Source organism: Lepidochelys kempii, chromosome 6 (assembly GCF_965140285.1).
Source record: "Lepidochelys kempii isolate rLepKem1 chromosome 6, rLepKem1.hap1, whole genome shotgun sequence".
Classification (NCBI taxonomy): Eukaryota; Metazoa; Chordata; order Testudines; family Cheloniidae; genus Lepidochelys; species Lepidochelys kempii.
In genome coordinates, this window is record NC_136385.1 from 72424353 (window position 1) to 72439746 (window position 15394).

Genomic DNA, 15394 nt, shown 5'->3' on the forward strand with positions numbered 1-15394 from the left:
CAACCAATACAGCAACGTGCCCATCTGCTGGATTTAGGGCAATGACTTGGGTCTACAAAGAAAGACAAAATGTTCAATGTACTCTAGCCAGTTAAGTGACAATTTAGGCTGCTCTAATTGTGTTCACTAGGTGTCTACCTCCATCCCAAAATTCCTGCACACACACTCCAGTGGGTCAGTCCTGTTCCAGTCTGCATGTGAGAGACTGTATGGGGGGGGGGGGGGGAAGCATACTATCCTACAGCCTGGGGATAATCAAGGAGGCCTGGGGGCTGGGCTATTTAAACACACGACCAAAAAGCTGAGGGAAGGAGACGCCAGATAGGCTGCAGTGGGTGGTGGTTTCTCTCAGAGACCAGGAGAAGAGCTTAACCTGATTCTCAGATTTGGGTTTGTGGACTTGTTTGGGAGCTCTGAAGCAGGGCCCTCATGAACTGTTTGTTGTAATGATTCCTGTCCTGTAACCATATTAAGAGGGGAGGTGGCATTTGGTCAATGTGTGTTGTTTCTCCCTGCCCTGAGCTGTTTAAGTGACTCTACCTTGTGAAATTAATGAGACAGACTGCAAACATCCTTTAATGTTGTGAACAAGCCTAATGGAATTAAGATAAAAACTTATTTCAATAAAGTTAAACCTCACTTAAATAGGGTTAATACTTTTGGGTAAATTGTATTAAAAATGCAACTATGTATTTTCTCAAGCAGGAGGGAGGATGCTAAATGAACTTCCTCCATCAGCAGCCTTAGAAGAGCCAGGCCATGCCTCTCCTCCCCTCCCACCGAGAGATACACATTCTAGTTCAAACTGGATTCTTCAGTGACTAACAGACAAAGAAAATACTTTGATAAATAACCTGGGTTTAGATAGACTCAGGGCCTTCTTCCTGATCCAGCCAATGGACAGGACCTCTGATCCCTGGAGGATCCCAATCCTTCAGGGAGGGCTGGAAGGATTTGGTCTATTAAGGCCCCATAGGACTGGGTGCTTGTTCTGAGTGGGAGCTGTGGTAAACTGTTAAACACAAGGACTCCCCTAGAGTGGGGGGTTAAAGGACTTATCCTGGCAGAATCCATGTTGGGACTGGGGTTCCTGGTAAGCTTATTAGTGTGCATAGAGATTCTTTTATTATTTTCTCTGTAAAGTATAAAGTAGTCTTGCTTAGAAAGAACTGTGTGGTAACATATCTATAGCAATTATACTCTTTATCCATCTCTGAAGAGAGAGCAAAACAGGTCTGTTTTGGCAGACTGTCTTGGCTGGGAAATAAACAGGGAAAGCAGGGAACTGTGCAGCCTGCGAATACCCTGATCACAAGGGGAAGAGACATGGGTCTCCACCCAGAAAGGCAATGACTAGAAGCTGGAAGCCAAGAGTCGGCGCCCTTGCTGAACCACTGAAGGGAAGTGTGCCCTGAACTGTGAAAATTAAGGTGGGGCATACTTGCAGTGCCACAATAGCTAAACGGGGCATGGAGGGACTGCCCATGCCTTTACATTGCATTACTACTTAGTAGCCAGTTTCTAAGGAGCATGAAGCTGACAATATCCAGGCATATTATATGGTGGCACTAGTTCCATCCAAAAGCACAAGAACACCCATCTCTCCCCCAAACCTTGACAACATATGGCACTACCCACTAATAAATAGGATTCTCTTCCACTACCTTAGTTTTGAACAGTGACATTTGATAAAAGGAAGTTACTCACCTTGTACAGTAATGATGGTTCTTCGAGATGTGTCCCCCTATGGGTGCTCTACTACCCACCCTCCTCCCCTCTACTTCAGAGTTCTTGTCAAGTACCCTGCAGTAGAGAAGGATCTCAGGGGGAAGGGGTCACCCGCCTGCATGTGCTGGTTAATTCACAGCACTTCATCAGCTGGTTAGTTCAGCAGCAGCACAAGGACACAAGTTCACCTGTATTGGAGTATCCACAGGGACACAAATCTCAAAGAATCATCGTTATTGCACAATGTGAGTAACTTCCTCTTCGAGTAGTGTCCCTATGGGTGCTCCACCGCAGGTGACTCCCATGCAGTATCCCCAGTGGGAGGCTGGGGCTTCAACATTGAGTCTGCTATGAATGACAATGCTGCAGAAGCAAAGACAGCATCAGAAGCAGAGCCCCTGGTAATCGCATAGCGTTCTGCAAAGGTATGCTCAGACGCAGGGGTTGCTGCCCTGCAGATTTCAGAAATAGGGACATGCCTGAGGAAGGTAACAGAGGAGGAACCCAATCTCGTGGATTGTGCGTGGATTCCAGATGGAGGTACTACGTTATGAACCTGATAGCAGTGTTTGATACAGTTCAAGTTCCATTTGGAGAGTCTCTAGGATGATATCGCAGCTCCTTTAAACCTTTGTGCAATAGAAAGGAAAAGCTTAGGAGATCTCCTAAAGGCCTTCATCCTGTCCAGGTAAAAGGCCAGGGCTCTTCTAATGTCTAGTGTGTGCAGTATAGCCTCCCTGTTATCATGGTGAGGCTTAGGGTAAAAGGTCAGGAGATGAATCAGTTGGTTTATGTGAAAAGATGAGGTCACCTAGGGGATGAACTTCATATGATGTTTGCTCTCTTTTTATTTTTAAGAGGACTTTCAGCAATAGAGGGAATGGGGGGAAGGTGTAGAGAAGGTCCTTGTCCCATGGAAGAAGAGTATCCCCTAAGGAGTACTGTCCTATTTCTGCCCCGCAGCATGGACATTTTTTGTTCAGGTAAGTTGCGAACAGGTCTATAGTTGGTGTCCCCCACCATCTGAATATGTTGTGTAGCACTGCTGAGTTTATCCCCCATTCATGGTTGCATGGGAACTTGTGTCTGAAATAGCCCACTTTCATGTTTTATACTCCTGGAAGATAGGTCGCTGATATGGTGACACTGTGGGAAACGCACCAGTTCCATAACCCACACAAAGGGAGAGTGATCTGGCACCTCCCTGGTGATTTATGTACTACATGCATGCTGTGTCAAGTCCCGAGTGTGCGTACCCTTGATTAGTGGAAAGAAGTGGGTGCAGGAATTCTTAACCATGCTGAGTTCGAGGAGGTTGATGTGAAGAGATGTCTCTGTGGATGACCACTTGCCCTGTGTCGTAAGATTGTTGAGATGTGCACCCCACCCTATGAGGGGTGCACTGGTGGTGAGGCTTAGTGATGAGCAAGTGTGCAAGAAGGGGATCCCTGAGTAGACATCTGATGTGGATGATTGTGATGAGGAAGACTGGGAGTCTGACAGTTTACATATGGAAAATCTGGATTTTTTCTTTTGTGGCTCATAATAGCGTTGAGTTGCAAAATGTGGTGTGCAGGATTTATGTTGTGGTTGCAGACTACATTTTCTTTTTTGTCCAGGTGTATAAATCCCTAATGACCGGAGAGCGACCCTTGAGTCTTTGAGTGTATGGAGGGATGTATCAGTCTTCTCGGCAAACAATTTGGTGCCCTACAAAGGGGAGGTCCTCTACTGTAGTCTGTACTTCTTTAGGGAAGCCAGACAGGTGCAACCAGGACACTCGCCGCATAACCACCACTGTAGAGATGGACCGGCTGCTGTGTCAGCTGCATCAAGCGCTGATTGTAGCGCTCTCTTGGCCACCAGGTTTCAGAGTGGTAGCTGTGTCAGTCTGTATTAGCAAAAACAATGAGGAGTCCTTGTGGCACCTTAGAGACTAACAAATTTATTTGGGCATAAGCTTTCACCAGATGCATGGAGTGGAAAATACAGTAGCAGGTATAAATACACAGCACATGAAAAGATGGGAGTTGGCTTACCAAGTGGAAGGTCAGTCTAATGAGAATTAAATTAACAGTAGGATACCATGGGAGGAAAAATCACTTTTGTAGTGGTAATGAGAGTGGCCCATTTCAAATAGTTGACAAGAAGGTGTGAGTAACAGTAGGGGGAAATTAGGTTTTGAAATGACCCAACCACTCCCAGCCTTTATTCAGGCCTAATTTGATGGTGTCCACTTTGCAAATTAATTCCAGTTCTGCAGTTTCACATTGAAGTCAGTTTTTGAGGTTTTTTTGTTTAAGAATTGCCACTTCGAGGTCTGTTATTGAGTGACCAGAGAGACTGAAGTATTCTCCTACTGGGTTTTGAATGTTATAATTCCTGATGTCAGATTTATGTCCATTTATTCTTTTGCGTAGAGACTGTCCAGTTTGGCCAATGTACATGGCAGACGGGCATTGCCACCAGTTGTCCTTCACTAACAATGGCTCAAAACTGTTCCCGATGTGACTCCAGGAGCTGATCAATAAATGCATTAAGCTGGTGTAGTTGTCGTAGTCGTATTTTGCAGTCAGAGCTTGATAGTTGGCAATTCTGAATTGTAGTGTGGCAGATGAATAGGCCTTTCTCCCAAATAGGTCAAAGCACTTCCAATCCCTATCACTGGGGGTGGGCTTCACATGGTGTTGGCAACCTTGGGAGTTCATTCGATCCAAAATGGAATTGCGGGGGAAAGGGTGGGAACAAAAGAAATTCCATATCCTTAGTTGGGACATATTTCTTATTGGCCTGTTTGCAGGTAGGCATGACTCATGCCGGGGTTTGCCACATAAGTTGGGCTGGGTCCAGAAGGGCCTCTTTGATCGGGAGGGCTATTCTGGAGGAAGAGGAGGAGTGCAAGATGTCCAGGAGTTTGTGATGGGTGTCTTTTACTTCTTCAAGAGGAACCTGCTATGTGTTTGCCACTCATTTAGCTAGATCTCGAAAGAGCCTGAAATCATAGTCTAGGGATAGCAGAAGGGGCATCACTACCTCATCTGGATAGGAAGAAAAGATGTGAGTTTGTGGGTGTGACTTCCTCCTCAAATCCACCCTCCTGTTCCTCCATAATCTCCTCTGGAGGTTCAGAGGCTCTGGATACTGTGGCTGAGGGAAAGCATCTCAAAGCCTCACAGCAGGCCACACTAGATGCTTGAGAGGCTTGGAGTCTGTATGCCACCAAGGGATCCCAGTAGGGCCAGTGGTTCCCATGTTGGCCATACCAAGGTGGTTGAGGAGCAGACAGAAGGTATGACTGAGGGGGCCCAGGCTGGTAGAGGGCACAATGAGGACTGGGGGAAGAGTAATGGGAGACTACCTCTTCCTGCTCACTATCTGATTCACCAGTGGAGAATGGAGATGTGTGACACAGCACGAGACTCCTGCACCCAAAGTGAACTCGGTACTGGAGCCCCATGAGGTTTTAGAGTGCCTGAATTCTTGTTGTGCCGACCTCCTAGGTGCTGATGGTCATTGTCGGTGGCCATGGCACTGAAGGGATCGGTGATCTGGGCTGTACCAAGCGCTCTGAGGCTGGATGGCTTGCTGTTGACCGTGCCAGTGGCAAAGCTTGTATTGGCAGGGTCTTCTTAGTGGTGGTGCAGTCTCTGTCCTTGCCTTTATCTGTCAGTACTGTTGCTTCGGTGCCCTTCACGTCTTTCAGCACAACAATACCTGCCACTTCAGACCCTAGTGAGTCTGGCTACTGTGTTTAGACTAGCTCAGTACCTACGATACCAAATGATGATCTTTCCCAGCTAGCTCAGGACTCACGGTTCTCTTTTTTGAAGCCTTACATGAGGGGTCCGTGGCTATTTTCTTTGACACATAGTCCTTAGATGTCACGGGCTGTGGGGAAGATTCGCACCATCTGGGTGACTCCTGGCATGGGTCCAGGGATGGCTGAAGAGCTGCCTCCATGAGGAGTTTTAGTCTCCGCTCTCAGTACTTCAGAGATCTGGACTTGAGTTGTTGGCAAAGACTACAGTTTTGGGAAATGTGGCTTTCCCTAAGGCAACAGATGCAGTGGGAATGTTTATCCACTACAGTGATGGCCTCCTTGCATGTGAGGCACCTCTCAAAGCCCAGTGAAGTGGGCACACTCCCATGCTGGGGCAAAGGTTGTTTTTTTGTTATTTTTAAAGAAAGAGAAAATAAAGAAAGCTCTACAACTCAGAAAGGGATTAACTAAACTACTGAAGTGCTAAGCGAGAGATAGCTGTTAACAATACGGTGAACAGACTCAGTCTCTAGCCAGAGGCGGTTGAGAAGGAACTGAGGGGGGGTTCACCTGTGCACACTGGTTAGCCTCATGGCAGAGCACGAGGGGGGGACAGCACATGTGCAAGCTGAATGGACACTTCTACCAAAAGTTTTCTGATCAGCTGGGCTGGACACAAGCACCCACAGGGACACTACTCGAAGATGATGACTAAATTATACTGTCCTTAACGCTAAGAGAAGAAGGAGTCCTTCTAGTTTCTAAACAGTATCAAAAGTTCTCACCATCAGCAAGTCAGCATTCTATTTCTGATGAGCATCTCACATGGCTCTCAGACTACCAGGGAATCCCTACTGCCTGAGGAAGTTAGCTGCCCTGGTGAAACATTCCCTTAGACTCTAAGGCTTACAGTAAGGATTTCTCTCCTTGAACTAGGAAGCAGAGGCTATTACCAGCCATCAAAGTGTTAATGATTAATAAGGCTCTTTCAGAGAGTTTATCAAGTTATTGCAAACCTGCACCAATATGCAGTCTCCAAACATCTGTGAGAATTAAGAAAGCAGGTGTCTCATTTTCATACCTCACCAGGATGTTGTGAGGATCAATGTATTACCATGCTGAGTGCCTCACAATCTTTAATAGGGTCCATATAGGTACCCGAGAGAGAGATTTGATATGTCACCCTGTCCACCATCTGGTGTTTAAGCAGCACTGTGTGCCTATCCCTGTTCTACCTCTGCCATAGGAAGATACATTTTCCCATTGCCCTATCTGGAGGTGGTGAAGAGGAAGAAGAAATACAGATGGTTGACATCGCACAGCAGGAATATGCAGACCTCTGCTCTGGCAGTCTCCAGATGAATTTCTTGGACCGCAAGGGAAGTAAGTGGCCATTTTGTGAGCTATTTACCACCTCCCTATTTAAGGGGGAAAAGCGTTCTGACAAGCAATCTGCTTTATGGCTCTTGTCTCCATATCACACAGGAAACATTCCATCCCATAAGAGGGCAATGTACCAATTGATAGAGTAATTTTATCACCTTACCGTAACTGTAGTCCTTTGTTTGTCCTGGTACCCCCAAGCTGGTAAACCTTTGCAGTTTCTACAACACCAGTTATTTCAGCAACCTAGACCATTGAAAAAAGATGTGCAGGAGAACAGACTGTGAGGACTAAGTTCATGACATTTTCTGAACACTCTCTGTACTTCGAAGTCCTCTCCGCTTGAGACCAAGCTTAGTCTGATTAATAATTCTAACTAGAAATCATCATTTAGATGAAAGAAAGATACACTGAAGACTCCTCCCTGCTATGTTAGCAGATATTGTACAAGTTACTTCCTATAGTTTTGTTCTTCACCTTCAGCTAGCAACTAGCTGGCAGTTTATGATGCCAGCTGAAATAGGTATGGTGTTTAAGTGGTCTCAATTCTTCCCCAGTAGCATGATGTATATAATCCTACAGTAAAACGGCTGTATCTAGTATAGGGAGGAAATAAAATATACCTTCAGCCCTGCCCCATGTATTAGCACAATCACTCTGAAGTACCAGTTTTTGATTGGAACTTCAGAGGATGCTGCCATATTCTTTCATGTAGTCACTGTGATGAACAGCAATTAAATGATTAAATTATCTCCCCAAGGATAGTCAGATGTGTCAGATTGTGTAAAATAAAATAAATTAGCACAGGAGAAAAAATGGATCTATGCTCTCTCTCATCAGTTCAAAAACCCAGTTTGACAGCACTATCTTGTCTTCACTGTAGAGCACAGCTGGTGTTAAATCCTTTACCAACGTCCTCAAATTCACTATCAGTTTTGAAGCAGCAAAGCATCGTTTCCCCAATTACCCTCTTTTCTGAAGAGCACAGGGAAAGTGGAAATGTCTGGTACCGTAGTGCATACTTTGATTTCTCAAGAGACGAAGCGGTAAGACTTTATGGGAGTGACCACAAATTACAGGAAGTGGGAATCATGCTGATCCTTACTTGGTCACAGCAATAACTCAAAAACTAATTTTCAATACAGAATAAAGAGAAGCAGAGCAGCATCAGTTAGGGTTGGAAGACTAGGTTTTCAATATTGTTTTAGTATGGCCCCAATTTATCGCATTGGATTTAGAAATCAGTAAGCTGCGGCTCTCTATTTGGCCACCTTGCCCCCCTCAACTTTTTAAAAAAAAAAAAATACAGCCGTCTCCACTACTCTAACAGCAACAGGCTCCTTCAGTACATAATGAAGGATCGTTTACTTGTAATCACCCAATAAATTATGGGCTCTTTCTCGTGAGATACCAGACAAATAACGGTAGCTGTGAATACTGCTACCAAATGGGAATCAAATCCCTGGAAGACAAACTTACCCGATAGACAGGTTTACTGTTGTGGTTCCCAATGCCAATACGCACAAAGCAGCCAGTGACTGTCTTGGCAAAGAAAGGCATATGACACCAACGCTCCAGCTTATGCCGAGATAACCGTACCCGATTCAGTTCTTCGGGTAAGGAGACTGGCTGGGATTTGGGAGGAATTTCTTCTTTTCTGGTTTGGAAAAGACAAGGAAGACAAAAGGAATATAAATCTATTAGCACCAAACAAAGGGGCTTTAGATAAGGTGTGGACCACCAAATGCTAACTAACTGAAACATTTGTAAAGGGATTCAATTTGTCAGGATGGAACAGTGTAGCTATGTGAATTTAGTGATCATGAGAGGTGTCCAATGGAAAGCCCTGGAGATCAAAGCCCTCTATACATAGGACAGGTACAGCATGGGCAGTAGTTTCCCTTACACTTCTCAACTATGAGCCATGTTCTTCAGGGTGCAAGTACTTTAGTCTCCAGGGCAATTTAATCCTTGGCCCAAGGTCACCAAATCACAAATCAATGGTAGTAAATTTCAGTCACTAAAAATATGGGCACAATTTGAACAGTAATGTAGGCTTCTTATCCCATCATTACGAGGCTCCTCAACCAGCCATTTTATACTCAACGTTTTTCACAATGCAAGTATGTAGCTTCAATTTTTCAGCACAACTGGGGCTATTTCAAAATGTTTCCCCAACTGGCTTAGCCCTCAAGGTTCAAGTGCAAACTCTGGTGCCAAGAAGCAAGAATTACCTCACCTTCCAATCACTGAAGACAACAGGAAAGAACACACTTGGGCCACAAGAGTCTTAAATCCTAGCTGCTGATCCAGTGGTGGGAAGCTGGACTATAAGAGGGAATGCAAATAAATCCCAAATCTACCTGCACATAGAAGCCCGCAAATGACATTGCCAAGAGGCAGAGCCACCTCTGATGCACCAAATTGCCCGCACTTAATCCTCTGAACCAAAACATGGACAGGTATTTTAAACACATACACAGAACAGCAGTTTTCTATAACCTGTGCTCAATACTTACTCTTCCTCCTCATCAGATGAGGATGATCTGGACGTGCGATCACTCTTCTCACTAGACTTATCATCTTCCTCTTCCTCTTCATCATCTGAGTATACTTCACTAGTTTTTAATGGCTGTTTTTTTGCCAGCAACTCAGCTGAAAAAAGAAATAATTGTGCCTTTATTTTTGCTGAAAGCTACTCCTTGCACATGTAACCCTCCAGTTGTAAGAGACAGGATAACCAGATAATTATGTGATCACAAGCTGGAAACCACTTCATAGCATGCAGTTACACTTACACCTAAGCATTCAGTTAGTCATTGTAGGTATACTGTTTGAAACAGACAAACAGGAGTATGCAAAAGTTTCCTAAATCTCAAATGTGCTCATTTGAAACACTTGGTGGGGAACAGCAACGTGATAAGGAAACAGGATTCACATACACATACTTGAGCTTATCACTACCTTGCCAGTCTATCTGCTCAGGACACCAACTTTTGGAAGAAAAGGCACAAACCCTGAAGGTATTAGACCTTTTTAACCATTCTAGCCAAGGACCAAGGAAGGCCAAAAGACGGTGTTGCAACTGTAATCTGCAACAAGAAGCCTGGGGCATGTGGTGGAATGAACAAAATGTGTTCGGTTTACATGTATAAAAACAGATGGCCATAGACAAAACATTACTAAGAAATTAACAGAATCTGGGTGGTTTAGGGGGTTAGTAATGGAACCTTTCATCTCGAGGTAGTCACTTGAACTATATCTCAAGCTGGCAGGAATGAAATGTTGCCATATGCTCACGATTCAACAGACTGTGTGAAATTATTTGGTGGTTTCAGTCCACTCCCCAGTGAATACATATTCCTGTCTCACAAGCCATCACCGCCAACTGGCACCTTTGTTAGCAATTTCAGTCAAAAGACCAAGGAAAGAGAGAACATGGAAATGGCAGTTCTGGAGTGAAAAAAGGTCAAAACTGGAGCATGTTAGGGGCGGAATGTGAGAGTTTAAGGATTTTGGGCTAAATTTACATGAAATTGTATTGAAGATTTTTTTTTTTAAAATTAAAAACCACACCGTTTTGGAGATATTACAGGGTTTAGAATCAGTTCAGTAGGCCACTAAAGAACAAAATGTACTGGCTTTTAAAATGGTAGAGGCAGCACTATAGGGAGAAGTGGGTTCAGGAAAACTCTGCCCAAATCAAGAACTGGGGGCAACCAAGGAGGAAATGGGGCACAAGACCACCACCATTAGTTTCAAAACCAAACCAACCCACTTAACTGAGTTTTTTATATTGACACCAGTTTAGAGACTAATGCCCCAGCATTACGTGTTATAGCCATATTACATGATTAGCAAACACACTCCAAATTAGGTTCTTTGCAGGTCGACAACAAATGTTCATATTCACCTGTTCTGTTCTTCCTTTTCTCTCTCTCTGCTTTCAATTCCTCCATGGCCTGAGATTTCTTATCCAGTTTCTCATCCCGCTTTGACCGTCGTTCTTTGTTGTGTGACATCACCTAAAGGGCGTGCACAGAGAACACTTCACTACCTAGCCACAGCTCAGACTGAAATGAGGAACAAAATTAAAAAAGTTCTCTATTCTAGAATTAGAGCTGGTTGACATTTTTCATTCAAACCATTCAATAAAGTCCCTTTTCCTGCCCCCAAAAAACCTGAAAATTTTCAGAAAAGCCTTTGAAAATCCTAAGCTCTGTCTCAAAACTGAAGATTGATATTTCAAATTTCAAAGTTTAATTTTTTGTTTCTCTCCTGCTTTTTCCTCCTTTTTTACTTCCTAATTCCCTTCTGCCACTGAGTGTTGCCTCGGGTTTGTTTTCACTTTTTTTTTTTTGCTGCTAAATTTCAGAACTTCAATTTTGGAAGAGTTACAGAATGGCAAAAGCAAAAATGAAACTAACTTTGCCACTAACTTGGAGAGAGTCTCAAAAGTTTTGAAAAGTTAAAATGGCAAAGGAAAAATGGGTCAATCAAGGTAACATCATTACATCATACACCTGGACATCATTCATTTTATTGCACGCAGTGACAAAAGGGAAAAAGGGGGATGATGGGGAAAAAGTTATACATTTTTCAAAATATACTTTGCACAGAATTTCAAAAAAGCTAAATGTTGTTCCATTTCAAACTCTGCAAGATGGAAACAACTTGAAGATGTCATTTCTCACAAGAGATTTTTCCATTTTGAGCACCTCTATCTCCAATACCTGGTAGTGTAGTATGGAAGGTTCTATCAGCATAAGTCCTGAGCGACTTATGCAGGATATTCTTGGACAAAACCTTTCTAACACACCATTATCTGGGTGTTAGCATAAAGAGAACACCCAGATAATGGTGTGTTAGAAAGGTTTTGTCCAAGAATATCCTGCATAAGTCGCTCAGGACTTATGCTGATAGAACCTTCCATACTACACTACCAGGTATTGGAGATAGAGGTGCTGAATTGGGTTCAAGAGTTACATCAAGGGCAAAAACCAACTAAAGTTTTTAGATGTAGATGAAAGTTTCCTAAAGTAGCTCTACTATCATCACTGTAAAGTCTGATCTTGGAACTTCCCAATGGAACACAAGTAGAAAGCTCAGACTCTTCCCTTTCCAGTGGTATAAAACTCTCATTTCTAGCCCTCCTGGGTTATGATAGCGCAGACTTTACAATCTGTCATTGGTGCAAAAGTGCATATTGCATAACCTGCACTTCAGACCAATGACATTTCTTTGCAAGGTCAAAAAGACCACCACCACCAAAAAAATCATCTCTCTGGCAGGTTGTTTTTCAAAAAAAGTGGCAGTTTGAAGTTGTTCAAATGTTTGGAATTTTAGAGATCGCCCCTAGGAAAGATGGAATAGTTGGCAGAATACATGCCAGTCAGTTAAAGATGCAGGAAAAAAAAGTAACATGTGGCTCTGCCATTTATCACATATAAGTAAAGTACACAAGGGAGGTTACCCAGGTAGGAGACAAAAGACTATATAGACAAAGTGGATTCTTTCTTTATATTTGCTAGATGACAAAAATTGTGTAAATTAAATTTCACACAGAAAGATATACTAAAAGAGCATTCAGGTTGCAAAGTGAAGCACTCAAGAGGCAAGAAATGCCGAAGTGTTCTTGCATAATTAACTCTTACACCTTGTGCATGTGAATTACAATACAGTCCTTCATGACATGAACACATTCCTTCAGAGCCCTACCTCTGGTCCTCCTAGAACATTGCCACATACACTTCCAGGTGTAATGAGAAATTCAGCTCAACTTCCTTATAAATACAGGTAATAGAGTCATTAGAATATTGAGAGGTCATTCTTCAAAGAGAACTCCCGTATAAAAGTCTGTACACATGCATAACACACGTTTAAGAAGTTATAACTTAACTTAATGCTAAACAGATTTTCACCAGACTACAGAAAGTCTCTAGGTTGCAGATGTGCTTATTCTTTGTGCTCAAAAATGGCTTAACTGTTTTTGGTCAAACTCCCTTAAAAATGCACTTCCAAATGTGGGAAATTTCACCATGACACCAAATGTGGGAAATTTCAGCTTGAAAAGTAAAAGTTTGACAAAAAGATATAAGCAACAACAAAAAGCCCCTTTAGAATGAAAGCAGTTAAGCAGATATTATATAATAGCACAACAAATATAGCTATAGTTTTTCTTTAATTTATACATTCTTTGTGAAGAGTCGCCTGTACATTCCTCAATAGACAAAAGATGTTTGGTAGCTTTATTTTTTTATTTATTTTTTTAAGTGATCTGAAAACTCAAGATTGCATTGAGCACAGAAGTGACCTGACTTCCCTGCCCCCTACCAGGTTGCCGAGAGGGGTATGGAAAGTGGCAGGAAGGAGGGCAAAAGACAGCAGCATTCCTCTACGGGATAAAGTGACTAGTAGTGAGAATTGCTGTTTCTTACCTGGCACTCCTGGATCTGTGTGAGCTTTTTCTTCTCCTGCTCTTCCTCTTGCTTTTTCTTTTTCTCCTTTTTTTCTTTCTTTTTTGCTGTTTTTAGTTTCTTCTTAATTTCAAATCTGGGCATAAACAAGTGGGGGTGAAGAAGTAGATGAAAGTATCCCTCCTCAGGGGGAGGGATAGCTCAGTGGTTTGAGCACTGGCCTGCTAAACCCCGGGTTCTGAGTTCAATCCTTGAGGAGGCCATTTAGGGATGTGGGGCAAAAATTGGGGATTGGTCCTGCTTTGAGCAGGGGGTTGGACTAAATGACCTCTTGAGGTCCCTTCCAACCCTGATATTCTATGATTCTATGAAAGGGCTGAAACCAATTTCTGGCATGACTCAGACAAGGACAGCATCAGATTCAAGGAGCATTACGGATTAAAAACTGAGATGGACAGTAAGTGTAAAATCTTGAGTTCTCTACCGCTAAAATAGTGCCTGAAGTTAAAGAAAATGGATACATGCTCAGACTCTCACAGCTGAGCCATAGTTATGCCATGATAAAGTGGGAATTGGAACAGTCAAGCGAAGTACAGTAAGAATCAGTAGTTGAAGTTTGATAGTAATCTAGAACCCAGACACAGACTCGTTGGAAAGGTACATGTGATACCACATTATACCTGGGGGAACAGACATACTAACTAGCAAATTTTGTTATTTGGTTACATTGCAGCACAGTTCCTAAATGTAATCAGGTTCTTCAGATTTCAGCCTATAAGATTGTGAAGTTTCTTTTTCAGCACCTATACAAATCTCAGTGTTCAACTCCACAGCTATAGACCTTTCCAAAAGAACCAGAAAAAGCATGTATCTAGTATTCATAAGCTACAAGAAAAAAATAATCCAAAATTGCATTTCAAACTTGGTCCCAGTTCTATTATACACATACTTCACACTATAAGACAGCCAGAGAACAAAGACATAGCTTGACAACTTATATTTATTATTATAGAAGTACAAATAGGGTTTCCATTCAAACACCCGCCAACTTAGGAGGAGACATGCACAGAATGGGTAGGAGTGCTGGAGCAGAGTGATTGAGCCTACAGCAGAGAAAAGCAGCATATTTTTGATGCCTGCATATACAAACTCAACGCTGACCTGTATAGCATCATTTATGTAGATGGGTCTTCCCATGGGTTTGAATGTATTCCACAGAAACAATGTTAATTTAAGGAAGAAAAGAATCTAGATTTTCTGGTTAGAGAACACCATCTCCACTCTAACAGCCCAATCCTGCAACAGATTGAGCATGTGAGTAACTTTACTCAAACAAGTAGTTCCACTGGAACACTTAAACCCCAAGAAGAATGTTGAGAGGCTTTTATTAATGTGCTCTGTTGAGGGACCAGAGCTGAGTAAATTAGTTTCCAGTTCTCGTCAACCTCCTTTCAAGAGGCTCAGTCAATGAAGACTCTACCACCCCACTAAGAATCTCCAAAAACCTGCTGCTGAGCCCTGGAAGAAGATACCCTTTTTGAGTGAGCAGAATATCACTTGCTACCCACTGGCCCCAGCTCCCAAGATGCGATCAGAAAACCACAATTAGTGTTTCCAGAGTTTCAAAACACCAGCTCCATGCTGGTACCTCCCCATATCTTGTTCAACATGCAATCCACCTTGCCTTAAGAGAAAGGTAAAGTAGAATGGAGGGGAAACTGGGCACTGAAGAGCACACATCAAGGGAAGTTGGAACTACCCCACAAGGGGTGAGGAGGCAGCATGGTTCTCCCTGGAGTCCAATCTCAACTTCCTCTTCCTCTTCTCCAGCACAGTGGTTCCCTCCAGGTTGCCTCAGCAGACACCTTCAAATATTCAAAGTTGACTATTCCAAGGTGTTAAATCTCCATAACCTAAAGGATGATCACATAAAACCCACCAACATGTTAACATTTTTAGTTCAACTCCACTTTCCTAACGCACAGAACAACGTAACAGCTAGTCACTGAGGTGGATCCAAAACATCATGGATTGAGGAGTTACATGGGTATATCACGGAGTATTTCCCAGGATGAGAAACTAAATTTAGGACACTTCTCATCTAGCA

At 43.0% G+C, this 15394-nt stretch overlaps 1 protein-coding gene across 2 annotated transcripts in view; it reads right to left on the bottom strand.

Moving 5' to 3' along the window:
* Positions 1-15394, bottom strand: part of RTF1 (RTF1 homolog, Paf1/RNA polymerase II complex component) — a 54452-nt gene that overhangs the window by 12943 nt on the left and 26115 nt on the right. For both annotated transcript variants that reach the window (XM_073348711.2, XM_073348712.2), the window contains 5 exons: positions 13309-13423; positions 10785-10896; positions 9391-9526; positions 8351-8528; positions 7035-7117 (listed from right to left, as the gene is read on the bottom strand). In XM_073348711.2, coding sequence (XP_073204812.1) covers positions 7035-7117; positions 8351-8528; positions 9391-9526; positions 10785-10896; positions 13309-13423 — 624 coding nt within the window. The remainder of the gene's footprint in view (positions 1-7034; positions 7118-8350; positions 8529-9390; positions 9527-10784; positions 10897-13308; positions 13424-15394) is intronic.